This window comes from Papilio machaon, chromosome 21 (genome assembly GCF_912999745.1).
Source record: "Papilio machaon chromosome 21, ilPapMach1.1, whole genome shotgun sequence".
Classification (NCBI taxonomy): Eukaryota; Metazoa; Arthropoda; class Insecta; order Lepidoptera; family Papilionidae; genus Papilio; species Papilio machaon.
The window spans coordinates 2,071,402-2,098,589 of record NC_060006.1 but is presented as its reverse complement, the minus strand read 5'-3'; the positions used below and the strand labels follow the sequence as shown (position 1 = coordinate 2,098,589).

Below are 27,188 nucleotides of genomic sequence, written 5' to 3'. Positions count from 1 at the left end.
TTCGAAGCAGTTTTATTATTATTAGCTAGTATTATTTACAGTGGTAGATCCCGCAACAACGATATTTATTGGGTGCACGAATTTGCAGGATTGATCGGTGCAATACCACGACCACACAAGAGACAGGCGTGAAGTGGAAGCAATTCTGTGTTACGTCTCATGAGTGTGGTGCCGGAGGCCGAATTTTAGTCCAAGTTATCTTCCAATCCTTTTCTTATAAGGAAAGGATGGGAAAAGGAAGTGGATTTAACGGGGAAGGGGAACGATAGGCAGAGGATATATCCTCTTTCTGTGCGTCCCCTCCTCTGTCGATTAAAGGTAGGAAGCGCATCGGTAATTGCAGATGTGTATGGGCAGCGGTTTCGTTGCTATTTAGGCGGATTCAGGTGACCGTTTGCTCGTTTGCCACCTTATGACATAAAAATAGTTATATAACATTTGGCGACTGCAATGAAAAACCTACCGAATCAATTACACCGATTGTGCGAGTAATGTGTGACGTGTCGATGCCTACTCTTTCCCTTAGCGCCATAGGGCTCAACCGAGTCGATTTTTAGTTGTTTTATTAAGAAATAAAGCATTTATCATTACTGAAAAGTGAAAACTGGTAACATCGCTTTTTCTTATAAAATTTCAAAAATTCTTAACGCCTTTTTAACAGATATCGAGTGAGAAAAGGAATTAGCCAAAAATTTGTGATTATTGTTAAACATGCCTTTCATGCCAACATGTCTTTAATTTAAGACAAAAATATGACAGAAAAATTTCTGCATTCAAAATTGTCTTCAGATAACTATTCTGTATTATGTTTCTGAACCTATGATACATAAACCAACGCTAATTCCTACAGTTTATTCAATGGTAAATAAGATGATAATCTTCCGTTCTGCAAATTAGATTTTCATTAAAGAGCTCTGGAGACCAAGATCTATTCGTCTTCAGTACCTTTAATTCACTTGGTTAGGTTAGTGGGGATGATTAGACGTGTGCAAATCACCTTAGAACTGACTCAAAAGTTCAACTCAAATAGGCTTTAACCGTTGAGCTGCGGCTCCACAACTAAATTGGCGCAAGCCAGCCGGTTTGTCGCGGTGCAACTAGTCATAACTCTATGTAAGTAGAAATTGAGCTGATCTGCGAGCCGGCTCACTGACCTGCTTCACGTATTCGATCTGTAAGCTGAACTGCAGGTCATCAGTTTTAATTGAGTTACCTATATGACTAGAGTCAATCATTTCCTTGATAGACTTCAGAAGAAACAACGTTGGTACAGTACGTTTGCGTATGATTGAATGTGACTAGCGAGGCGAGTAAAAACAAATCCTTGGTCAAGGTGTCATTATTTTTACCATCGCAAAATATAGAATCATAAAACTATCATCGGGGTACGCAGGTGAACGTCCCCGGGGCGCGTCGTTCGCAACATGTCTCCCATATTTCCGTCATCGAGGTGTCTGATGCGCGCCAAAATAAGATTATCGGAAATTTGACACACACGAGCTCGCGCGCTTTACGATGCCGCACAGACTGTATAATGCCGATGACGTATTTGAGTGGTCCTTTTCTCTGTATTTATGGAGGTTAGATTGTTATTTTTAATCGAATAGTTGTTCTTGTGCTTTCTAGAGCGCATTTGAGATTTGATTCTTCTATATCTGCTTATTTGCAACATTTTAAAATGTTCCAGTTCTAAGCTTGTTCTAGAAGATGCTTGACATTAAAAGTTGAATATTAGAGTCTATTCTTCAAACAACAACGAAATAGTATTTATTGATCGAAGGATTAATCAATAAGTTGTGGTTATCAGTACTATTTCGTTGTAGTTTGAAGGACAAACAATAATTTAAAATTATCTAGTTTGTGTTTCGATAACTTTCTTGAATTAAATGGTGACCCAAAAAAATGACAATTCATTTGTACTAAACTGTGAGAATAATCATAAAGAATACAACATTTTTAATCACCTTTACATCATAATATAAAGTTTTACGTGAATCGTACTAGATGACGCTTTTTAAAAAGTAGTAAATTTTTGTGTAAAATAATTATAAGAAACAAATGATAACTAAGCAATACAATTAAAATCAAATATTGAAATTAAAAATTGTAGGAGATTTTTTAACTCAATTTTTAAAACGCGTTGTTTACATTGATTTTTTTATATGGCAACTAAACTTGTTTTCGCGAGAACCTTGTGAGCATCGTCAATTTTATTTTGATTGCGAAATTGTCATAGAATTAGATAAGGATTGTTGAATCAGTGAGCTTATCGGAATAGTGTTGTTATGTTTTATGTGCAATAATCAATCACCAGCCAAGTGGAGCTCATAAAGAAATTGCTTGCCATGGCCGGCCCGTCCGACGGCGAGCCCGACGGATGGGTCGAGTTCTGTGAGCGTCAGGCCAAAGCTGCCGCACAGGACTTCGCCAAGGCATGCTTAAATTACATTCAAACTGGTGCTAATGACGTCTCAAACCGACCTAACGTCTCACAAAAGGAGTTTTTAAAGAAATTTGTCGAATGTTTCACTGAACAATTTGACTTTGAGTTTGGTAAATTGAAAGCGCAACACAAGCTTCCAAACGGTACACATACCGGCCACGATGAAAGTGACTACTCAGAGGACACGGATTCTCCGAAAACACAACACAAGCCCTTTTTCCGACGGTTATCTTTTAAAGGTCTACGGCGTGGTAAAGGTCTATTTCACAAACAGAATTCTGACGAGGTAGAACTGTCGTCTAATTTGAATAAACATAGTAAAACGAAATTGGCCAAAATCGTTGTTGAATGCAGAAAGGAAGGTTTAGTTAATTATTTAACACCAGAGAGTTTAGAACAACCTGGAGGTCCACAGAAGTGGGAGAAATGTAGGTTAGCTTTAGTGAAAACTGTTGGAGGCTACATGTTAGAGTTTTATTCACCACCGAAGGCTCAAAAGCCAAGGAGTGGAGTGTTTTGTTTTTTGATATCTGAAGCTCGGGAAACCACAGCTTTGGAGATGCCTGATCATGAGAACACATTTGTTTTAAAGGTTAGTCACTGTATTTGATTTTACAATCAACATATAAACATTTTAACCACATGAAATTAATTCAAATTCAATGCATTATTCATCAGTTATAATTCTGTCTAGGTTTTTTATACTGTCATAGTGACCATGGGTTTCCTGTCTATTAAATCACCCATATAAAACATATTGTTGTCTCTATTTTTTCAAAGACAAAGAAAAAAGGATGACAATATTTTTATGAACAGGTTTTTGGAGTGGAAACTCATAAATATGATATACATTTATGTAGGATTAAATTGTGGAAAAAATTTAGAGTCAAACCTGGATAAGCGAGAGTCAAAGAGACCAGACAATGTCTCTCGCTTTGAGAGGTTTCAAACTTATCCCGGTTTGACTGTGTTTACATTAATTAGTTAATCACTGTGTGATTTGTATGTTTTAATGTTGATATTTTTAAACATTTTATTGAATCAAGAACTTGTTTCTAAATACATCTTTATATAACAAAGGAAAATGAATGACTAAGATTGTACAATCAATATATAGGTACATATAAATTAGTTGAAATTGATATTGTTTTTAAATATATGTTTTTATTTGGCTTTGTTACATATAAACTGCAAAAGTGATCTAACAAGATATTTCTCAGTATATTAATAGAACCTGTGGTGTTCAGATGTGGTGATGGACATATCCTTTTAGAATCAAGTGATATTATAGAGTGAACAGGAGTGCTTAATAAAGTTTTACTGCTGTAGAAACATTATCTGTATTAGCTTTTGGATGGTCTGGAGTATTTTTAGTAGCAACAAAGTTACGAGTTCTGCTTGCCACTAACTTATCTGATTAGTTTTAGTATGAAGAAAATGTGAAAATGTGTAAAAATATTATTTTCAGGCAGACAACAACATGGAATATGTAATAGAAGCAGCTGATGTGGATGATATGAAGTCCTGGCTGGCCACTATAAAGTACTGCATGCGGTCGGCGCCAACGACACAACCCCCACCTGAGTCGCTGGCAGGGCTGCCGGAGCCGGCACCTCCTGACCTGCCACCACGCCGCGATCTTCCACCCAGCACTAGTAATGCTGATTTAACAACCGACACACCAGAAGAAGGAGAGTTAGGTTGGTATTAAAACAAATATTTTATTATTTAGGACCAGTACACAATATGTTCTATCCTGGATAGATAACAAATATTAATTAACAAAATAGTCTGTGAACCTTATTGTTTTTAATAATATATTGAAGAGACAGTTAAAATAGAAACACGCATTTATTCTCTACTCGCAGTAATAAAGACTGAATAAAACTACTTTATGTGTACCACCATATTTCGACCTATCTGATTAAATACTACTTAACTGCTACTACTACTAAGACTCACTATTATTATCTGTTGAATGGATTATTTTGTGAAAATGTGCTACATATTATTTGAGTAGGTTCAATAGCGGAAGAAGCGTGTGCGGGTTCGGGGCGACTATCTCTGACGGAGTGGCCGTGGTTCCATGGCACGTTGGCGCGCTCTGCGGCTGCGGCCTGCGTGCTGTCAGGTGGCGCGGGCGCACACGGCTGCTACCTCGTGCGACAGAGCGAGACCAGGCGGGGAGAGTATGTCCTCACTTTTAACTTCCAGGTGAGGTTGATAAGGTTTTTATTTAATTCTAGATGGCGTTGTTCTCTATACAAAAATTATTTTCTGATTGAAAACAACGCCATCTAGTCTTTTTTTATCTTGAATTGAAATACATAATCTTAAAATTGTACTAAAATTTTAAATGCGAAACTTTGGATGGTAGGATTTTTATACGTATCTCAAAAACAACTTAATAGATCTTGATGAAACTTAGCACAGATGTAGAACAGTCTAGAAGAACAGTCTAGAGTCTGGAAGAACGCATAGGCTACTTTAAGTTTTATTTTTAATTATCTGGATGGAGTCGTGGGCTACAGCTAGTTACTTATAAAATTCACACGCTCCAGGGTCGCGCTAAACACCTCCGCATGACGTTATCTGAGACGGGGCAATGCCGCGTGCAACACCTCTGGTTCCCCAACGTGCACGACATGCTGGAACACTTCCGCGCGCACCCCATCCCGCTAGAGTCTGGCGGCGCCGCTGACGTCACGCTCACACAGTACGTCGTCTGCCAGGACCACGACGGACGTCAACAAGTGAGCTCTCAGATGCTCTCATAGATTATACAGCAAAGAATAGTAACTGACACTGTGGGGGTATACTCTTGTCATAGAGTAAGTAGCAGCAATGGTACATTTTGCATTCTCGTCAAAGAGTAGCTATTGTAAAACGATACTTTTCAAATATCAGCTACAGATAAAAGAAGTATTCTATAATGTGGACACTTGTAGTCAAAAAACTACATTGTTTATACAGTTTTTATTAACATTTAGAGCAGAATGTAATTTTTAATTACAAAATCTCTTAGCTAATTTTGTTCCACTGTTGTTACTACTGTCACAGTACATTTACTATTCTTATATTTTAGGTGTTGTGTTCACTTTACACTCGATGTAGGTCCGCCTTACTCACCTTGACGCGAGTAGAGACAAATGTTGATTTATGAACAAATATACTTATTTATGGTACATTTAAACAAAATACATTGTTTCACCTATAAGTATAAATAATTATGAGGCTTAGAATCCCACCGAAGTCTTCGCCTTTCTATGTACATATTAGTTTAGTTTTTTACCACTGGATTAATCAGTGCTTGTATTGATTTAATATGAAATCTGATAGTAAAAAATATGTTTATTACTAAATATATGCAATTTGTCGACATAATTAAGATGTCTGAGCTTGACTGTCTATAATATATATTTTGATATTACTAAACTATATCAAATTAATTTTTGACATGTTTAAGGTCGTTTTTGAATTTTTTAAGATATTTTTTTTTTCAACATTTGTGTCACTCGCGCTCCAACTTGGTATTCTTATGAATTTTGTTATTGTTATAAATATTATGTTGCTATTAATGTTGTAGTTTATATGTACATAATTATTTGCTCAGCAATCTCTTTTATATATTTTTCTATCCATATAATGATAGTAAATGACAATGAAAATACATGCTTCAAATTATTATTATTTTTTCAATGGAATTAATAAAATATGTATTTATTTTAAAATAAAAAAGTCCGTTCTTATTTTATTGCATGTGCAAGAATAATTTTTGATTTCTGATAATGCTATTGTTTCAAATATATTTGTACTAATTTTTTTTTTCGTTTTTTTTTCATCTCAAGTAAATAAATTTATATTTTTTAATTTCTTCCTCAGTACAGTTTGCATAATAATTACAAAAATTTTGTAATCTATTTTTGTTTTCCCAAAGTATATAACAGAGAAACATTTTGTATTTTGTAATTGACCAACAATTTCTTTATTTTTGTATGGCAACATTGTTATGATTTGATTTTAACTTTGTCAATTTTGATTGGTTTTTTTAGTTAATAATAAGCAGAATTAGGGTATTCTTATTTCTTTTAGATGTTTTATTTTTAATGAAATCGAACAAAAAATATTAATTAATTTTTCCACACTACATGATGACTCACATGTCATTAAATGTTTTTTCTTTGGCAGCACTGAATTTTTAAAAATAAAATATAGACTTTATTGTGGGAATGTATATTAAGTAATCACTTTTCAAACTATTAAAAAAGTATATATTTTTAAATTCACTATTATTAATTTTTTAAAGGTTTTTCGTTGATTCCTAAGCATGCATTTTATTTATTATTTCGATTGTAAAATATTACTTATATATTTTTTTGTCTTAGTTATGTTACGACTAGTAGGAATAGGTGGAAATCACAATTATGTAATGAGTTTTTGTCTTTCTGTTTATCGTTCTATGTAGTGTTCTTTAACCCATGTTTCTCTTATATACATGAACTCTGACAGTTAAATACACAAATTACATAAAAATTGGGAAACTTTATACTTTAATAATACAAATTAAAGTATAACGAAGACTTTAACAACATATTTTTGGTTCAAATTTTTTTCCTAAATATGTAGTATATAATTTTCTTTTAAGTTTTTTTTATTGAATATTTAGGAACAGTCAGAAGTTTTTTTTTTATTATTACAAATAGTATAATAATAAAGTGCTTTGGGATACGAGTCACACAGTAATCCAGTCCAAACATAGATTTTAATTTGCCAGTAATATTAGCTTTATTTGTAACTTTAACCTTTAAGTGTTAGATGTATTTAATATGTTAGTTGATGGACTGTTATATAATATTGTACTAATATAGAATGTATGTATGTCTGTGTGTTTCCATTGCTGAAACAAATGTACAAAAACATATGATGTCTGTTTTGTGCAAATGTTTCAGTAGTGAAAACTCATGGTTAATTTTTTTTTTGTTTTATTTTATTTTTTTGTACAAATCGAACTCATGTTCTTTCGAGCTTTAATCATATTTCTTTGGTTGTAAATTTTTATTATTAAAACTTATTCTGCTGAATGGCTTTGTTTTTTTTTTAATTTTTGCTGGTTATTTTTCTGTTGCCTGCTGTTTGGTGTGTTATGTTTGTATGTCTTTTGATGGTAAGTTTTCTTAATTTCTTTTCTCATGCTATTCTTTATATTCAATACTTTATAAAATTGCGTAGTTATCTTACTAATATTATAAATGCGAATGTTTGGATGGATGGATGTTAGTTTGAAGATATCTCCAGAACTGCTCAACTGATCTCCATGAAATTTAGCATAGATTTAGATCATAGTCTGGAAGAACACAGGCTACTTTTTTTTTTCGATGTGCTAGAACCGTAACATCGTAATAAGTAAATAGTAATCCATAATCTCTGCCTACCGTTTTGGAGTACAGATGTTAGTCATTTGTGTAATTTTTTTAAGCAATTAATCTTTAAATGAGTCATTTCACGACACTGTAAAACCGACAAACTAGTTTTTCGCACTACCCTAAGATTGACTCATGACAGGATGACTGTATTTTTTCAGCTTGGACTGTCACTTGGTAGTGATGTAAGAATGCGGCGAGCGGAATTGGAGGCTCTACTGGTCGCCAGTAGCGCCCCCCAGGACATGCGGGCGGTGGAGAACAAATACAGCTTCATGTAACGTTTGCTCTTCTGCAATACTCTCAGCTGTCTTGACAATTAGACCTTTCATACTAACGCGAACTGTCACTTTGACAAGTGACTGACATCTGTCAGTTGACGAGAGACAGTTTAGAAATTTTTAGTTCAAGAAATAAGATTGTGTAAGGTTAAAATGTAAAATGATTTTAAAGTTGATAAGTGACAACTTTTGTGGTTTAAAAATTGTTATACAAAAGTGAATAAACAAGTTAAGGACTGTCATAAATTGACTGCTAGAAGCAGGTCGACAACTTTTAGTGGTGATTGTAAATTGTGGTTCGTGTATGGTTGTCACCAGTTGATCGCTTCATGGGTTTGTGTATGTTAGCACTAAAAACTTGCCTAGTTAATATATTCGAGAAAGAACATAAAAAGCACAACAGAAAATCACGCAGAAAATTCTAGAAGGATATTTGGTAGTTTTAATTTTCGCGTCTATTTGTCTTAAAAAGCATTCCAGAGATACTGGTTTTTACTTTCAAGCGCACTTTTTAATTTACTTATTATAAATATAGTCTCCAATTTGCTAAGACTTTTAGATTATTTATTTTGTGCAATAAAACTTAAATTAATTAAATAATGTAAATAAATAAGTAATAACGATAGTAAATTATATGTAGTAATTTTGTTATTTACTTAAGTATTTTTTTAAATATCAACTACATTTCCGAAACATCCGCAAAAAGCCATATTGTGCTTGTTTTTTAATTATTGAAAAGGATGGAAAATATATTTTACACGGCAATAGAAACGTACGGTTAGAATATTTTTTTTATAAACGGCCACTTGAATTCACAGAAATAGCAAAGCTACCGTTGCCCATAGACATCCGCAAATGATGCGATGCCTACCTTTTATCAACTAAGAAGGGCACGCACAGAAAGATGATATTACCCTTTCCTATGCGTCCCCTCTTCCTCCAAATACGCTTTCCCTTCCCATCCTTTCCTAATAAGAAAAAGATGGAAAGTGAAAGAGGACTAAAATTAATCCTCCATCCTCCAAAAAAAAAAAAATATCGTAATTCATGCTGTTTATCTCCACCCTCCTACTTTATATTTTTTAAATATAATTCCGTTAACATGCTACATATGCATTCCGTTATATGCCAACGACAATTCTTATATGAAATATATTTTTATATAATAATAGGAATAGTTCGTATTTGTAGTCTATTCCATAAGTGTTCTTTAGTAAAGAATTGCCAATCTTATATCAATAATATATGTGGGATATTTATCTAACTACCCACATTTGCTTTTAATTAAACTGAAACTAAGTTTCTAGTCATTTATTATTAAAAAAACTTAGTATTTTAGGATACAGGGGTTAGTATGAAATCCATTTTTGGATTTATTGAAATCTGTATCGAATAATTTATAAAAATCTGTAATGTAGACGAAATGATTATATAAATTAAAATTAAAAACAGAAGCGAAATGAAGCTACTGAACTGAATATTACAAGACTTTAAAATCGTTTAATAGAAATCATCTAAATATAGCGATACATTATCGTAACGATGTTACAATATTGAGGCAAAAAATTCGCGATGGTCCTTCGAGTCGGATTTAAGTGTTTGAAATTAAAATTAAATTCTAGTAAATTAATTATAAAATAAAAAAGTAATTAATTGTTGTTGGAATTGAATTAAATAATGTTTCATATTGTAATAACATGATTGTTGTTTGGTATATGTAAATAATTGGCATTTAGACGAATCAAATAGCTTAAATTGTCTTATATGATTTTTGTGTAAACATTTCGCTCTTTTAAAAACTGTATTAATTGAAATTAGTTGATTTTTTTATAGAATTTATCCGAAAGTTGAAACGCGAATCTTGTTTTAGAAAACATATAACATTCATAATGAAATACTGTACTAAAACGTACACTGATTTGCTAAAACCGGTTATGAAAATAAAAATTAATTTATATTAGCATTATTTCTAAATTATTTTGATGTATTCATATTTAACTATTTAGCTTTTCTTATGCACAAAATTAAGTCTTATAAATGTAATGTAAAAGCTGTTATTAATTTCGCACTGAATTGTTTTTTTTTAAATTGTCTGTTGAATGTTGTTTGTAATTAACATTCCTTATTTAAGATTTATTTATGAAATATATATATTATATATTTTGCACGATACTGTTTTTTTTATTTCACATCTCATCCAGAAGAAATAGCTTTCTGTAGGAATACATAAATATTTCACCTATCTTTTAAATCTGGTTAATGTATAACAATTTTAAATCTACCCACAAATCAATAGACTTAATTAAATTTTTAATTACTTTCTTTTAAAAAAAGTAAAGAAATATTTTTTAAAATTGAAATCAAAAATATAAAAAAGACATTAATAAAAATTAATATGACTTAGATTTCTTATGTTTCTTTGAAATTATTATCTATATATATAAAAGAAAGTCGTGTTAGTTACACTATTTATAACTCAAGAACGGTCGAACTGATTTAGCTGAAAATTGATGGGGAGGTAGCTTAGAACTAGGAGACGGACATAGGAACTTTTTTATCTTGTGTGCATTTTTTTATTCCGCGCGGACGAAGTCGCGGGTAAAAGCTAGTACTAAATAGAAAGTATTCGGTAACTTACATTTAGTTAACAATATCCAAGTTCAATCATCAAGTAGAGGCACAATATAGAACTCGGAGAACATCTGTCTTTGATCTTCTTTCTCAAGCTTCAATTGTAGCAGCAATAATCCATTGCTACTGAATCTTAAAACTACCTGCAATTTAGACAATGTTTTACTTTAAGTCTCCATTGCCCAAACAATTGTATAAAAACATATCTCTGCAAGTATTTTGCTATGAAAATCCATCATGCAAGTTTCATGAAGATTCAGCCTTTCTTGAGTTACAATATCCATACATCTTACTAATATTATAAATGCGAAAGTTCAGACGGATGGATGTTAGAAGGTATCTCTAGAACGGCCTAACTGATGTTGGTTTATGTAAAACATAGTCTGGAAGAACACAGACAACAAATGAAGTTTATTTTGAGTTTTTACCTATATAATGAATTAAGTTGATATTGAGACGCCAAAATATTTGAAATTAGTGAGGAGCATCGATGGCTCAAGGGTTAAGCACTTGATTTGCAATCTGCAGGTCCTAGGTTCGAATCCCGCCATGTACCAATGTGTTTTTAGATTTACATCTGTACATTTATCCGACATTCTTACGGTGAAAGGAAACATCGTGATGCTGCACATATCTGAGAAGAAATTCAATGACATGTGTGAAGTCAACCCGCACTTGGCCAGTGTGGTTGACTATGACCCAGTCACCCCTAACTTGGGGTAGGTTCCGACCCCCTCAGTGGACGTATAGTGAGCTGATGATACCTTGGATGAGAGTGCGAGAGCCTTCATAACAAGTCGTATGTGATGCAGCTGATAGCGCAATGTCACTGCTCGCTCGCAGCTGAAGCTTACCACCATGTCTGAGGACTTCGGCATGTCGATACATGACTGGTCCTTAGCAAATATAATATATTATTTATATTTTATTTCGAACAATCTATATAAATATTAAAATGTGTGTCTGTGTGTAAACGTAAAGCAAAGTTTGTTCCGGGTAATCTTTAGAACGGCGGGACCGATTTTGATGGGATTTGAAAGGAAGGTAGCAGATGCATGTGGGCATGTTATAGGTTACTTTTTAAATTGTATGCTAATGAAGACAAAGGCTACAGCTATTTTCTCATAAAACTTGTGCAAAGAATAGTGAATACCTTACCTGCATACCATAGGTAACAATGCTGACATTAGGGTGTTCAGGCGATAGATTGAGTTCGAATACATCGCAGGATCGTTCTAAATCAGCCAACAAGGCGAGGAAAGCCGGTGCCTTGAGCACTAGCTTAGCAACTTCGTCTGCGTCTGAATCACGTAAGTCTAGCAGAGAATCCGGTGTCTGTGTTGATATCTCACAGTCTGTCATCACATTGTGAACCGATTGTGGTTGTAGGCTGTTGTTAACAAAGCAATACTCTTATAATAAATCAGCTTAAATATATTTAACCATTTACCGGACATTTTACATGATTCTGCAACAACTCGTGAGGTGAAATGAATAAGGAATTAATTTTCAACTTACACTAAAAGTAATGGTGATCCTTCACATCTGTAATACATTTTCAAACTTGATTCCTCCGCTGAACCAAATATATTCAAACACTCAGCTAACACAGCAATACTGATCTACAAATAAAATTAAAGCAGTCATTGCCAACGTTGTCCTGGATGACTCCATTACGTCTCCGAAAAACCATCTACTTTAGTATGATGGCAGAAATTAAGTTAAGAGTTAATTTTAAAATTATGAATGAAGTTTAAAAAAATAGAATTTTGGGATTTGATGTATGAATGGATTTGATTGTTTTGTTTGGAGTTTTTTTTACTCCACGCAGACGGAGTCAAAAATACCTTATATAAATTGTAAAAATACCTTAAACATAACATCCACATCTTCTCTAACATGGTACTCTGTAAAGTTGTCAGCAGGAACGTAAGCTGAAGCCTGGACACATTTCCCCTCCTCCACCGTCAACTTTAAACCTTCTGTCATAGCACAAAATATTGCACACTGTAGAACGTAAATATTAATTATTAATTTATTAGTGTTCTTATTTTACAAGAACTTAATTTCCAACTCCTTTCATGTTGTATAGCCTTATTAGGGCATTTATCTACACAACAAAACACTAAATTAAAACAATCTTACTTCTTACAAATATCTTTAATTGAAATGTTTAGATTGAAGAATAGATGGATATGTATTAGAAGGTATCTCCATAACAGCTCAATGGAAAGAACACATGGACTACTTATTAACATTTTTTTTAATTATGCACAGATAAAGTTTCGTGCAAAAACTATAATAACTACATTTTAATACAAACCTCTTGAAACTGTATTGCTTTCAATAAACTACAGAGTATTTTTCCAGATTCCATTGAAGCAGTGAAATAATACTGAGATGTACCCTCATCCATTTTTCTCGTCTTCTAAATCAAACATAGACTTTACCAACATTAAATATTGATCATGAGTCACTTCATGGTTTACTGTTTTACCCAATATTTGTTGTATTCTTGCAGCCAATATATGCTTACAAGATATTTGAGTTTTCTTTTCTAATACTTGATGTTTAAATGCTAGACATGGACAGAAGTTAATACGAGGAAATACTCTGTAACATCTGTCGTTTTCACCTTTTATCTCTATGAGTTCTCTCGTTTTATTTGCTGTACAGTAGGTAACAAAGGTTGGATATTTTTCTATAATATCTAAAGCCCTTTGTAACACGCCTCCAAATATAGAATGCAAAGTCAGAAGATCTTCATCTGTAACTAAATAGTATCTAAATTAAATTTAATATAAGAAGACGAGAATAAAATATTTCGTAAAGTAATTAACAACTTTGTTTATTAGCCGTTTTAAGTACTTTTTCTTCGATTTGGTCCAAAACTCTTTCTACGATTGATGGTAATTTTGACAGGGTACAATCAGTCATAACAATGAACTATGAAATACTTTCAATTACAATTTAAATTAAAATATTTAACGTGCCTCAGTTTAAAAAATCAGTATGCCGCGTAAAATTTGATAGACGTCATTTTGACACTTGATCGAAAAACATTAAAATTTATGACAGTCTATTGTGTATTGGTTCACCATTAAGTGCTGACAAAATTAACGGGTTTGAAATTTTTAGGATCATCTATTGAGTATTAACAAAAATTCAGTAAAAAAACAGAAGAATATAAATAAGAATAGAATAGTAATAATATTTTAATGTATGATGATTTATGACTAACCTTCTGATGAACACTTCGTAAACGTCATAACATAACATGATCTTTAGCTGAACGACAAACGTCATTTTTTGATAACAAAAACTGACCTTGAGCTTCCGAGCTACGAGTCTAAAGAAATTTGTAAACAATTAAACATTACTTAAAATCTATTGAAAAGCTCTTTCACTTGATAATAACAATAATACAAAATGAACATGGCTCCAAGTTCATCTTGGGAAGGTAAAATATAAATAATCTTACAAGCTACCGGTGTCACCAATCTTTAGAAATTATGACGTTGCATCAAACAGTTTGTGAGGTTTTTATAATTATTATATCTGTACGATGTATGGATGGGAATGAAAAGATTTTAATTGGCCCCAAGTTTGGTGTAATGTATATTCTAAAGCAAGGTTTATCTCCTTTTATTATAATCAAATTTAAGTGTATTAATGTAATAGTAATGATATATATTTACTTTTTGCAAGAACAATATTATCTATACAGTACAGATGCTTTAAAAGAACAAATTGTAAAATAAATTGATTACCGTATCTCAGTAGTTAACATGTTTTCGTTTTAGATTTAAGAAAGCAAGCAAGACATCTAGAGAATGATATAGATGTGAAACTGGTAGCGTTTAGTAAATTGGGTGTTACATATGGCTCATCAAATCTATCTTCCGAGACAGCACCTTTGATCAACAGTGATGACATGTTTGATACAATGTCTATGGAAATTCAGCAACTTCTAAACAAGGTAGGGTTTTTTATCAAGTGATGGATCAGTTCAAAAAATGTTACATGTTATGAAATATTTTTAAATTTAATAATTTAGTTTTGAATTTTTATATAAATTTGAACACATATAAACATATACAATTTTATCTGTCACAGTTTTGATCAATATAATTTATGCGACAATTATATTCTGTTTATGCAAAAGTCAATTAAAATTTCAATTAATTTATTGAAAAACTTCACTTCTTCAAAAAAACGAAGTAGTATTTTTTAATTATTTTCAGTTGTCTGCAATTAATGATTCAATGGCCGATCTAGCACCCAGCGGTACTGCTACGATGCACACTATAAAGAGGCATAGAGAGATTCTGATGGTAAGTTTTTGTGATACATCTTGTATACATATATTTTGCTACACAACTGTAATTGGAATGTTTAAGTAAAATCATTTGTATATTTTTGAAACTTGATTAATTTATGGTATAAGTTAATGTAGTGCATCTTAGCTCCAATGATCTGGTCTCTGTTGTGAGAGTGCACTGAATGGAGTGGCATGGGACCGGGGATTGTGGCCATCAGTGAGGGAGGCCTACATTCTACAGTGGTTAACCTTAGACCGTTGATGATAAAGTATATTGTAGGATTATCAACAAGAGTTCTCGCGAACGTCGGCATTAGTGTGTGCTCGGAGAGAGCGTGAGGAACTGCTGCGTGGGGGTAGCCCACCGCCCGCAGCCGCTGGGCTCAGTCGACGTGACCAGTATGCTAAAGAGGCTAATCATTTGCACAGGTAAATATAAACATTATGTATTTTCTAACAATGGAAAGGGATTTTAGGGTAATTATTTATGTAGATTTATAATGAGATTGTATTTATAACATGCTAGCTTTTACCCGCGACTCCATCCGCACGGAATAAAAAAAAATCACACCAGATAAAAAAGTTCCTATGTCCGTCTCCTAGTTTTAAGCTACCAGCCCACCAATTTTCAGTCAAATCGATTCAGCCGTTCTTGAGTTATAAATAGTGTTACTAACACGACTTTCTTTTATATATATAGATTGGATTCTGTTTAAGTAATCATGAAAATACTAATCTTATCAATAATAGTTGTTTTAATTTGTCTTCGGAAACAATGTGAACATACATGATGTGTGGGAGACTTAGCTGATGCATGTAAATCAATATATGAAATATCTAGTAATATATAGCCCTATGTCACCCGGGGATGGTATAGCTTCCGAACAGTGAAATTTTTTTTCAAATCAATTTCTTAGTTCCGGAGCCTATTCAATGCAAATAAACAAATTTATCTCTTCTTATTAGTATGAACTAATTTAAATTTGTACGGAACATTTATTTGCGTTATCTATTATTTTCTTAGCTCACACATCCTAGTTGATGAACAGATCAACATAGCATTGGAGGCGCGCGAGCATCTCACCTCGCAGCGGCAGACATTCAAGCGTATGCAGACCAGGTTCAATGATATTGCCAACAGGTATCTTTGTTATCAATATAGCCAAATTAAATGGTGATACAAGAGATTTTAGACTCAAAAACTACAACTAGTTTCAAAATCTGCTTAGTAGTTTTTGAGTTAAACTTTTAAAATACTGAAAATAAAAGTGTAGTTTAAGAAAAATAAGATATAAAGTTTTAAAAAAAATATTTAGAAATTAGATAGGCCTAAATTGGTAATAGAGCGTCGGTGGCTCAGGGGTTTAAGCACTTGACTTGCAATCTGCAGGTCCTGGGTTCGAGTCCCGCCATGTACCAATGTGTTTTTCGATTTTCGATTTACATATGTACATTTATCCGACGTTCTTACGGTGAAGGAAAACATCGTGATGCAACCTGCACATATCTGAGAAGAAATTCAATGATATGTGTGAAGTCAACCAACCCGCACTTGGCCAGCGTGGTTGACTATGGCCTAGTCACCCCTAACTTGGGTTAGGCTCCGAGCCCCTCGGTGGGGACGTATAGTGAGCTGATGATGATGATGATGATGAAATTGGTAATTTCTTATTTCTCCTGCCATTCAATATCATGATTGATTAGTAATTATTTATATACTTTATAATTTTGCAGGTTTCCAATGCTGAACAGTCTTATTTACAGAATAAACGCCCGCAAACGTCGCGACTCCCTAATTCTAGGTCTAGTTGTAGCCGTTTGCACATTCCTATTACTGTTTTATGCTTTCCATTGACTTTGAGTTTTTTTTTCTTGTTTTAAGAATGCATAACAATATCATAGTGTAAGTAGGTTTAATATTTAATTAATTTTATTTTATGAAAAAAAAAGTGGCCTCAAAAAAGCCTATCTTACTCCCGCGTACATCATTCCTTTAAAAATCCCGTCAAAAGTACATCCTTTTCGGAGATTACGTGAAACAAACGCGGACTTGCGGACAGACTGATAAAACCTTTTAAAATTGGTTTTATGTTATAAAGAACGCAAATAAATCAAGTCCAGGAAGTATATATTTTTATTAATATTACTTAACAGATAGTCTTAATTTATTTTAATCTGTAACAATTCCACTAATATAGAATTCCAATGGGTTGCAAAAAAAAAGTGTGACCATAAAAGATGTCAATCTTTTTATGACCTCCGTATTATTTTTATTGCAGTCATTTAAAATATGTAATAATGTCATGTGTTTTTCACTAATGTACAATATGTAACTATGTATTTACTTATCAACTATAATTTGTATGTAAAGTGTAAATAAATAATATGAATAAAAAATTAAAAGTTTAAAGAATTTTTTTTTTATTTACCATGTGTTTACACAAAAAAAATTGAAATTTAAAAAGTTGAATGGATACTTTAGAAAGAGGTTTTCAAATATCTTGGTGGCTCTGAACATCGTACATTACACAAAGTGTTATGCGTAAAGCCGCATTCACATTTGTCTGACGTGTTGTGTCGTGATGCATCAGACAATTATCGGTCTCATACAATTAATATGGTTGCGTGCACACTTCTCTGACGCAGTGTGTTGTGATGGCTAGTGTTGTGTAGCGTCAGAAGCGATCCCGGTCCGCGTCAGTATGGGTGAGGTGCGGGGGACGGCGCAGTGACACGACACAGCGGGTCGGACTAGTGTGCACGCGCACGTGTATTGTTGTGACGCGTCAGAAGTTAGACATTCTAAAATACTGATGAAATTTTTCAGAACCACTCTCAAGATCTTTAACGAGACAATGAAACTCGCCTTTAGTCTCTCTTTTTGTATTTACTGGATGTATCCATATATCTTCTTCTCTTTCTTTGTTTTATTAGAAGTGTTGCCAGTGCCAATAACTGCATATCTTCTTCATAAACTGAATCTGAATCGTATGATTCATGAAAAAACATTGCGAATGTGTAAACTCTCTGAGAGCTATAACGGAACTGATTAAAAATCCGTCATAACGCGTCATATAGATGTGAACAGTAGCCATCACGACAGAAAGCATCACGACACCACACGTCAGACAAATGTGAATGCGGCTTAAGGTGATGCTGGATACTTATACTAAATTGAGAAATATTTCTGATCGACACTTTTTCTTGTATAACTATATAACTAGATATTTATTTTACAATATCACTTAACTTTATGTCACAATTTACACAAAATAAAGAATTTTTTACACAAGTACATAACTATAGAGATATCATTACACAATTAATTATTTCGGATAAGATTTATTTCTTGTGTAGATAATTTATTAACACAAGATTGAGCCGGATGTGTACTGTGACTAGAGGTGTTTGTATCAATTTCCACTTGACTTAAAACGTACTTACACACGACTAACCTCTAGTGGAAAAACTTAAGGAATTAACACTCTGTTTCACTATACAAGTATACGACGCACACAATTCATGTTACCTACTATATTTTATCGTGACAGAAAATACAGTCATATAAAACATGATAGTAATAAAAAAAAAAACAAAGTTATAAAAAAAAACTTTATAACTAAAGACACATTTGTTCCAATGCTTTATTTACATATATATACATAGCATCACCTTACTAGCTAGCTGTCGAGTTCTAACTGAATGACATATTATCCGCCTATCATCGGACATGCGCAGTTAGCATGCGCAGTGGGGAAACGCCACAGTACCCCCCCACGGTGTAAAATGACCCCTACTTAAAGAATGTTGCTTAAAGAGAAAAAGATAACATAACTTTTTTAATTCAAAGAGGGAACATGATAGATGTTATGTCTTAATGGGCAATTTAAAACGCACCTTGCGACCTGAACGTGATATGTAATCGTGAGTGTCGCTCTTCGGTGATGGTTGAGATGTATGTGAACTAGATGGTGGAATACATGTAATTAATTTTGAGGGAGAATTGACAGTCGAAGGACAATGAAAAGAGGAAAAAGAGTCTGGTGTCAAAGGCTCTTCAACATACGCCGGTTTGACTCGGTCTAGACTAACTTTTGTGTTCTTGTTTCCGATTGTAATAACAATATTCTTATCGTCCCTGCTTACAACTGGATGTGGACCGGTATATGGTGGCTTCAATGATGTCCTCACTGCATCATCTCTCAAAAAAACGTGAGTTGCCTTGTCAAGATCTTTAAAAATGAATGGTCGTCTTTCTGAATGATGCTTCGCCGGAACAGGATTTATGCTGGCCATGTGACTTCTCAGCTCTGACGCAAAATCAGTGACTGAAGGAGTGTGTGTGTTAGGTGAAGGAGAAATGAACTCGCCGGGCAGTCGAAGAGGTTCTCCATAAACGAGGTCTGCTGTGGAGACCCCGAGATCTTCTTTTAGTGCTGCTCTCATTCCAAGGAGAACCAAGGGCAGCGCGCCAAACCACGTACCTCCATGACACATAAGGGCTGCTTTGAGCTGGCGGTGAAACCTTTCTACCATTCCGTTCGCACAAGGGTGATAGCTAGTGGTACGGGTTCGGCTTACCGAGCAATGGCTCAGCAAAGCGTTGAATAGAGACGATTCAAACTGACGTCCCTGATCCGTAGTAACAGTTGCAGGAACCCCAAAACGAGCAACCCATCCAGCCATAAATGTTTCAGCAACCTCCTCCGCAGTAATGCTTTTCATTGGCCACGCCTCTGGCCACCGAGTAAATCTGTCAACTGCGGTGAGGCAGTATCTATAGTCCTTGTTGCTCGGCATGGGGCCAATTATGTCCACATGGACATGACGAAAACGGTTTGTAGGAGTTGTAAATCCTCCTGTTGGTGTCCAGGTATGCCTGGACACTTTGCTGCGCTGGCATGCTATGCACTCCTTGGCCCATTTCCTACAGTCTTTCTTCATAGCTGGCCAAACGAAACGGTCAGCAACTAAACGTGCTGATATTTGCGCGCCTGGATGACTAAGATTATGGAGCTTATTGAAATACTCACGACGGAAAGAGGGCGTAACAAAGGGACGTGGTTTGCCAGTGGATATGTCGCAAAAAAGAAATAAATCAGAATTTGGTATGGAAAATTTTTGTAATCGTAACGACGAATTATCGATGGCATTTTTGATCTCTTCATCCGATTCTTGTTCTTTAGCTAGAGCACGATAACTATCGTCGAATGAAATAGACTCGATGCGTGATAGTGTATCGGCCACTATGTTTTCGGCTCCTTTAACATGAACGACATCTGTCGTGAATTGTGAAATGAAGGACAATTGATTCAGTTGAATCGGCGGAAGCTTTTCTCTTTTCTGTTTGAAAGCGTACACCAGCGGCTTATGATCGGTATAAATGGTGACATGATGAGCTTCCAAAAAATGCCGGAAATGTTGAACACTCTCATAAACTGCAAGAAGTTCACGGTAATACGCAGGCCATTGAGTTTGCTTCGCGGTCAATTTCTTACTGAAGAAAGCTAGAGGCTCCCAGTGATCACTAACTCTTTGTTGGAGACATGAACCAACTTGCATTGCAGAGGCGTCGGTAAATAATCCAATCAATCCAGTTGAAAGGATACGACACTGTCCTTTCTACGTACTCCAAGGCTAATTAAAGAAAATATATTATTACTCTATTATCGCAACCTTTGCGATATAAAAGAATTAACAATTGCGAAAACAAATAATACACCGGCTAAATTATTTACACAAAAATATAAACTCATCGCACAAACATATACAGGATTCTTGAAACAATATAAATAGTTGCTATATTTATACACTCTAAACCTCCTTACTCTCTGACATGAGTTTGATTTTTGACAAATTATAAACGAAGATAAAAGTCTTTTCCGGGATATGTCAACTTCGAAGCTTTCGTAACTCGTCGCTAACTCCTCTGGCGCTAGCGTCAATGCAATATTAACATGTCATGGCGGTTTTTTTTTCAACCCAAAAATAATATGCTCGATGCTTAAGCTTACTTGCAGCTTAGCAAATGACATTGTTTGACACACTTTTTTCACGCATTTACGCTATTCTCGATTTTGCTGTTCTTGAAACACATATATTTCATGGATGATGATATCTTTATACGGATGAATGTCTTCAAATCGTATACAAATAAGCCTTATAGGTTTACCGGGCGGGCGGCAAGATGCCGTTAACGGGCCCGAAGCTTTCAGGCGTAGGCAATGCAGGAAGGCTTCTTGAGAAATTGCCTGACCTTGAGTAGCTCCGGTCGGACCTCGGTATATTCGCTCGCACTGACTCCTTTTTCAGACAAAAAATCGGTTCAGTAGTTTAGAATATCACGTCGGGGTCACCACTAAAGACACATTTGTTCCAATGCTTTATTTACATATATATACATAGCATCACCTTACTAGCTAGCTGTCGAGTTCTAACTGAATGACATATTATCCGCCTATCATCGGACATGCGCAGTTAGCATGCGCAGTGGGGAAACGCCACAGTACCTATGGCACACGTCACTTTTTCGTTATAGTTGTGAACAGTCAATTGAAATTAAACGTTCAAGATCTGTATATAAAATATTTAAATCCTGAAAAATTACATGAGAATCTTTCAAATTTCATAAGTTAGGCTTACCTAACCTAATTTAGTTATTTTTTTATTAAAATGATAAACCCATAATAAATGCAAATTTCATTGATATTATCGATGGGTCGTTTAAATAAGGGCTAAAGTAACAAATTGATGGTTTTTTTGTTAAAAGCTACATCTTAGTATATTAACAACATGCACTAAACACAAAATCAAATTTACAGGTGTAAAATTGTTTTTTTAAAAAGCATAACAATTTAAGCGGCCTATTTTCCTATATGGTTGAATCTTTAAGAGCCTCTACTAATAAGTTATCTTGCACATTGACCCTTATTGAATAATAATCAAAAATATTAAAGTTTATGTTAATGTTTTTTTAAATTATATAATAACAATTCGAGATAACGTGATTGCACATGCAATTAATTGCAAATCAGTTATTACTATTTTTAATACTTTTGTCGATTACTTTGTTTTTTTTTTTCATCGTTGCTTTATCCTCCAATAAAATATGACTATTTTTGTAAAAACACATCTTCACTTACATTCTGTTACTTACAAACAAAATCAATATAACACTTAATTTAACATAAATTAATAATATTGTAATGTATATGAACTTAATTTTGTTTAAGTATAATTTAAGTACTTTAACTGAACTTAATTATATTGTTTTAATAATGTTGTTATGTTGGCTAAATTATCGGATATATATATGAGCCGCTTATTTTGAAAGTGGCCTAACTCAATTTATCTTCAAATCGAGATATTGAAAGTTTTGCGTTTCAATGAATTTAAAAATATACGAATAAGATACTAAGGAGTCATACTGCTTAAGCGTATCTAAGGATGTTAAATTTAAAGTTCCTGTTAAAATAGTGGCAATTATTAAGTAAATAACGTGCGTTTTCTTATCAAGAATGGAGGTGGGCCACTTTCAAACTACACGGCTCAGTTATTCAATTAATTCGGAAAACTTATGTGTAAAAAATGTATCGTATTTTCTCTGAATATAAGCAATCTGAAATGCTTCACTGATAAATAACATGAAGTTGTACATGTAAACATGGTAACTGGCAAAAAATTAAAAAACGGAGTTAGGTCACTTTCAAAATAAACGGCTCATATATATATATATATATATATATATTAGGGTGGCCCAAAAAAATAAAATTTTTGTTTTTTCCGATTCTCGTGTGAAAATATGTGAGTTTACTATGTTTTAAGAACCTCCACCAAAGGACAGGTTAAAAAAAAATCTTAAAAGGTCGCTCAGAATTTTTGAAAAATTCCAAAATTGCCGAAAATCAGATTTTTTTTTTGTTTTAATTTTTTTTCTCGTCATGTCATCTTTTTAAGTGTAAAATAATATAAGGATTCTGAAAATTTGACGTCAAAATTTTATTTTCTTTGGGCCACCCTAATATATATATTATAAGAGAAGGTGGCAAACAAGCAGCGGAAACACCAAGGTGTTCATCAACACCCATAGACATCTGCAATACCAGAGGAATCACAGATGCGTAATTTCTTTGTAATTGTGCAATAATTTTAGCTATTATGTTTATTTTTATAAATAAATACACTTTAATACAATTATTACGATGGATTTTCAATGAACAGCATCTTTATGACTGTTCAAAGTACCTTTTTGTGTAAAACTCTTATCACACAAGTTACATCTGTACGGTCTAACACCTGTATGTATACGGATATGTTTCTCCAAATCTGATTTGGAATAAAACATTTTGCCACATTCATTAACAGGACATGCTTTTGTTTTTTTATGCTGTCTCGTGTGATGATACAATTTTCTCCATGTTTTAAAAGATTTATCGCATTCCTAGAAAAATAAAAACAAACTGGTAAGTTTAAAAAAACAATAAACCCGACTAACTCTATACTCTATGACACTCTGAAGAAATGATATGGTAAATAGCAAATAATTTATTAATTATTTAATTCCACTTTAAATAAGAGCTTTAACTTATATAGGAACAGCTAAAATACTAGTCTGTGCCGACACCGGACATATGTACGTGAGTGTTTTAGCCGTTCCTATATAAGTTAATGATAATGTCTCACGAAAATTTGAATAATTTAAATAAGAGCTTTGATGCAAATCTTACCTGACATTTATATACAATTACATCTGTTTCCTCACATTTAGGTTTTGTTTCAACTTTTTCTTTACAATCAGTCTCATCTTTGTGTGTTTCCTGAAAATTAAAGTAAAATTTGTAATGAAAAATTATTTGAAAGTAGCTTTTATCCGCGACTCCGTCCGCGCGGAATAAAAAATAGAAAACGGGGTAAAAATCCTATGTCCGTTTCCTGGTTCTAAGCTACCTCCCCATCAATTTTCAGCTAAATCAGTTCGACCGATCTTGAGTTATAAATAGTGTAACTAACACGACTTTCTTTTATATACATAGATAAGAAAACAGAAAGAAATTTTTTATGTATTGTTTTTGCTTGTGTTATATATCTCTTCTCTCAAATTTCAGCAAGATCCATTCAGCCATTCTGGAGATACTTTCTAACATCCATCCATTAAAACTTTTACATTTATATTAGTAAGATAAATTACAAAGTTCTTAATGTACACATTACCTCACAATTATCTTGTATTTCTTCTTGATATTCAGGCCTTTTCATTTCATCTTTTTTTTCACAGTTAATATTTTGGTTTTGTGTTTCCTGAAGATAAACTACTATGATATGAAATGTAGTAAAATTACTAACTAAAAAGTTATTAAAAAAAAAACCCAAATACATGATAGTCGGAAGAAGAAAAAGATTACAAAAGTTACATGTCTTATGTGAGATCTCTAAATAATTAATTTTTAGTTATGTCTCTTGTGAGAACTCTTAAAGAGATGAATAGTGAAATTCAATTGAATTGAGAAATTATAAACACCTGTTACTGGCTGAAAATGCCATTTATTGTCTATGGGTTTATTTTAAAAAGTTTCAGTATTTAAATTGACTATACAAAAATGTCTATTTCAATAAATCAGTGATTACTTATAAAGGTAAAATAGTTTAGATTTGTTAAAATTTCTTATTTCTATTGAATTTGTCTAAAACTCAATTTGGTCAAGCTAAATTATTTATTTACCTGTTCTGAATTTGGAAATAGATCTTTCCTTATTGTTAAAGTGCCCAATGGTGTTGATGTTGACTAAAATTGTGACAAAAGAAAACATACGCATTATGTCAAATAAAAAATATATATATTTGCAAGTCATATAACTAAATTATTTTATTTTTCCAGAATACTTACAGTTAAATTGACTATGCACGAATAAGTGTAATTGTTGTTGGAATTAGAATTGTCAATTTGAGGTTCTTCAGCATAACAATTGCTTTCAGTCTCCATATTTGAGTCTTCATCTTCATTTTTAATTACTATTCTATATTCAATTATCTAAAACAATGAAATCAAGTGTAAGAATAACAATAATTTAGAAGTAAATTGAAAAACAGTTTGCATTTAACTTAGTTCTATTAAAATGTATGTAAAACTTACATCTTCGTCGTCAGCATCACTATACAAAGATTTTAATATGGAATCATTTTTGCTTACAGCCTCTCGGAATTCGATAGCTTTGTTTACAATTTCGGAGCATGTCACGCAAATTTTACTTGGAAGATTATCTTCAACAGATACCTGAATTATTTGTAATGGTTAATTTCAATACACAGCTTTAAGTGGAAATGAAATAGAGGTCAGTTTGATATTTACTTGAACACCGGTACAAACAAAAATATTTTGTTGTAAACTTTCGTCTATGAACGTGGTACCTGCATTTACCAGGCACAAGCGACATAAATCACTAAATAAAAGGTTATTTTCTTGAAACTCCATGTGGTTTTCTTACAACTTATTAAACCAAATACATTCGGATTTAAAGAGTATAATAAGTATAGTCCAATGGATTTAATTAAATAAATAACTTTGTTGTACCAGCTGTGCTGTGACAGATCATTGCAGTTTCTTGGACATTGACAGACGGGCTCAACTTTTTAGGGTTACTAGTGAGCAAAATCTTTCTACCTACTACCAAAATTTGCCAATGTTACAAAAAAAAATTGTAAGCAAATTATTTACAACTTACAACTTGAATACATTTGGTAATTGCCTACTATTTTAAAATTACAGATAAATAAAGATAAAGCTATTAAATTTTTGAACAAAACACAAAGTAAATTTAATTTAATTTCTAATAATTTTGTTCAGAATTAACAGTACATTAGTAAAAAATTAGTCGTATTATGTATAGTATGTATGTATGGTCATAATATGACGCAGTCAAGTTGACATTGTAAGTTTACATATTTTCAAACTGTCTCGTTATTTAATTCAATTCAACAATAGATGGCACTTTTTTCATAACCATAAGGTTACACTTGCCGAACCCAATAACCGATCAAACCAAATTTGTTTAAGTAACTTTTATGATAAGAAGTAGAAAAATACCGACCGCCATCTTTCCTTATTTTCGTATCTAATCTATGTCTAGAAGTCTGCTATTGATTTATCAGTGGGTTGATCATACGTGGGTGAATCATACGTGATAAATATAAACAGATATAGATAACTAGATAAACATTAACGGTCTCATAAATAACAATATGGGTAGTGTTTTTTTAAGTGCTCATGCCCGCAGAGAAGAAAGTTGGATACAGATTTTTGGCATGATTTTTAAATTCCGACGATACTTTTCTATAACTATACATATATACAAATCTTCTTCTTCTTCTCAGCCACGTAAAGCCCACTGCTGGGCATAGGTCTCCCCGATAGATCGCCACGATGATCAGTCCTGTGCAAACCGCATCCAGAATAGTTATATCCGATATAATCCTTAGTCTCTAATATCGCCTTTCTTTTAGATTTTCAAAGTAATCATAATGGGAACTCCGAAAAGGCATCGGTCTCTTAACCGTCCTAACTACTAGATCCTAACTACATCTCAAATCTTACTTCTTACTAATATTATTTTTATATTATAATACTAGCTGTCGCCCGCGACTCCGTCCGCGCGCAGTTAAAAAAAATTGAAAAATAGATGTTGGCCGATTCTCAGACCTACTGAATATGCTCACAAAATTTCATGAGAATCGGTCAAGCCGTTTCGGAGGAGTACGGGAACGAAAACTGTGACACAAGAATTTTATATATTAGATATTTTTTATTTTATTTTTATAAAATGTATTATGTAGATCAGTGATTATCAAACTTATTTCTTTTACCGCCCCCTTTGAAAATCAATTATTTTTCAGCGCTTACTTATTTAAAAGGAATGAAATTACAAATTAAACATTGCCTCCCTAACCCACATCAACGCCCCCCATTTTTTCTGGGCCCCTTAACGCCCCCTCTAGGTTTCAAACGCCCCCAAAGAGGGCGTTATCGCCGATTTTGAGAAACACTGATGTAGATAATAAGGTAATAAATGAATAATAATTATAAATGAGAAAAGATGTAA

At 33.2% G+C, this 27,188-nt stretch overlaps 4 protein-coding genes across 5 annotated transcripts; 2 read left to right on the top strand and 2 right to left on the bottom strand.

Annotated features, from left to right (window-relative positions):
* The first annotated feature begins 2,190 nt into the window (after positions 1–2,190).
* On the top strand, positions 2,191–8,414 carry LOC106718574 (SH2B adapter protein 1). The gene is made up of 5 exons (XM_045683148.1): positions 2,191–3,035; positions 3,912–4,143; positions 4,464–4,657; positions 5,005–5,196; positions 8,025–8,414. Exons 1-5 carry the CDS (start codon positions 2,346–2,348, stop codon positions 8,142–8,144), a joined length of 1,428 nt encoding a protein of 475 aa, XP_045539104.1. The 5' UTR covers positions 2,191–2,345; the 3' UTR covers positions 8,145–8,414.
* Positions 8,415–10,708: 2,294 nt separating this feature from the next.
* On the bottom strand, positions 10,709–13,191 carry LOC106718573 (cell cycle checkpoint protein RAD1). Its single transcript, XM_045683150.1, has 6 exons — positions 13,099–13,191; positions 12,645–12,782; positions 12,294–12,397; positions 11,934–12,165; positions 11,540–11,671; positions 10,709–10,918 (listed from the first exon to the last, which is right to left on the bottom strand). Exons 1-6 carry the CDS (start codon positions 13,189–13,191, stop codon positions 10,805–10,807), a joined length of 813 nt encoding a protein of 270 aa, XP_045539106.1. The 3' UTR covers positions 10,709–10,804.
* Positions 13,192–14,048: 857 nt separating this feature from the next.
* Positions 14,049–17,212, top strand: LOC106718591 (Golgi SNAP receptor complex member 1). Its single transcript, XM_045683149.1, has 6 exons — positions 14,049–14,235; positions 14,579–14,754; positions 15,020–15,109; positions 15,377–15,525; positions 16,121–16,237; positions 16,831–17,212. Exons 1-6 carry the CDS (start codon positions 14,205–14,207, stop codon positions 16,949–16,951), a joined length of 684 nt encoding a protein of 227 aa, XP_045539105.1. The 5' UTR covers positions 14,049–14,204; the 3' UTR covers positions 16,952–17,212.
* A 7,093-nt stretch (positions 17,213–24,305) lies between these two features.
* LOC106718606 lies at positions 24,306–25,724 on the bottom strand. 2 transcript variants are annotated; one of them, XR_006756443.1, is made up of 5 exons: positions 25,664–25,724; positions 25,226–25,366; positions 24,980–25,123; positions 24,815–24,877; positions 24,306–24,404 (listed from the first exon to the last, which is right to left on the bottom strand). XR_006756443.1 is itself a non-coding variant. In XM_045683285.1 (5 exons), the coding sequence occupies exons 1-5, from the start codon at positions 25,562–25,564 to the stop codon at positions 24,348–24,350; spliced, it is 528 nt and encodes a 175-aa protein (XP_045539241.1). In that variant the 5' UTR covers positions 25,565–25,619; the 3' UTR covers positions 24,306–24,347. The 2 variants fall into 2 exon arrangements, 1 of the variants encoding a protein (XP_045539241.1); XM_045683285.1 differs by lacking the exon at positions 25,664–25,724 and adding an exon at positions 25,442–25,619.
* Positions 25,725–27,188: the final 1,464 nt, after the last annotated feature.

What these genes read in the sequence shown, in the direction of transcription:
- LOC106718574 (XM_045683148.1), top strand. Translation starts at nt 2,346, where the DNA reads ATGGCCGGCCCGTCCGACGGCGAGCCCGACGGATGGGTCGAGTTCTGT. An exon ending in AGAACACATTTGTTTTAAAG is followed by an intron (nt 3,036 to 3,911) that starts GTTAGTCACTGT and finishes TATTATTTTCAG; the next exon opens with GCAGACAACAACATGGAATA. An exon ending in ACCAGAAGAAGGAGAGTTAG is followed by an intron (nt 4,144 to 4,463) that starts GTTGGTATTAAA and finishes TTATTTGAGTAG; the next exon opens with GTTCAATAGCGGAAGAAGCG.
- LOC106718573 (XM_045683150.1), bottom strand. Translation starts at nt 13,191, where the DNA reads ATGGATGAGGGTACATCTCAGTATTATTTCACTGCTTCAATGGAATCT. An exon ending in AAGCAATACAGTTTCAAGAG is followed by an intron (nt 12,783 to 13,098) that starts GTTTGTATTAAA and finishes TACGTTCTACAG; the next exon opens with TGTGCAATATTTTGTGCTAT. An exon ending in ATGTGGATGTTATGTTTAAG is followed by an intron (nt 12,398 to 12,644) that starts GTATTTTTACAA and finishes TTTTATTTGTAG; the next exon opens with ATCAGTATTGCTGTGTTAGC.
- LOC106718591 (XM_045683149.1), top strand. Translation starts at nt 14,205, where the DNA reads ATGAACATGGCTCCAAGTTCATCTTGGGAAG. An exon ending in GAGGCTAATCATTTGCACAG is followed by an intron (nt 15,526 to 16,120) that starts GTAAATATAAAC and finishes TTATTTTCTTAG; the next exon opens with CTCACACATCCTAGTTGATG. An exon ending in TTCAATGATATTGCCAACAG is followed by an intron (nt 16,238 to 16,830) that starts GTATCTTTGTTA and finishes ATAATTTTGCAG; the next exon opens with GTTTCCAATGCTGAACAGTC.
- LOC106718606 (XM_045683285.1), bottom strand. Translation starts at nt 25,564, where the DNA reads ATGGAGTTTCAAGAAAATAACCTTTTATTTAGTGATTTATGTCGCTTG. An exon ending in TTGTTTGTACCGGTGTTCAA is followed by an intron (nt 25,367 to 25,441) that starts GTAAATATCAAA and finishes CAAATAATTCAG; the next exon opens with GTATCTGTTGAAGATAATCT. An exon ending in TATTTCCAAATTCAGAACAG is followed by an intron (nt 24,405 to 24,814) that starts GTAAATAAATAA and finishes ATATCATAGTAG; the next exon opens with TTTATCTTCAGGAAACACAA.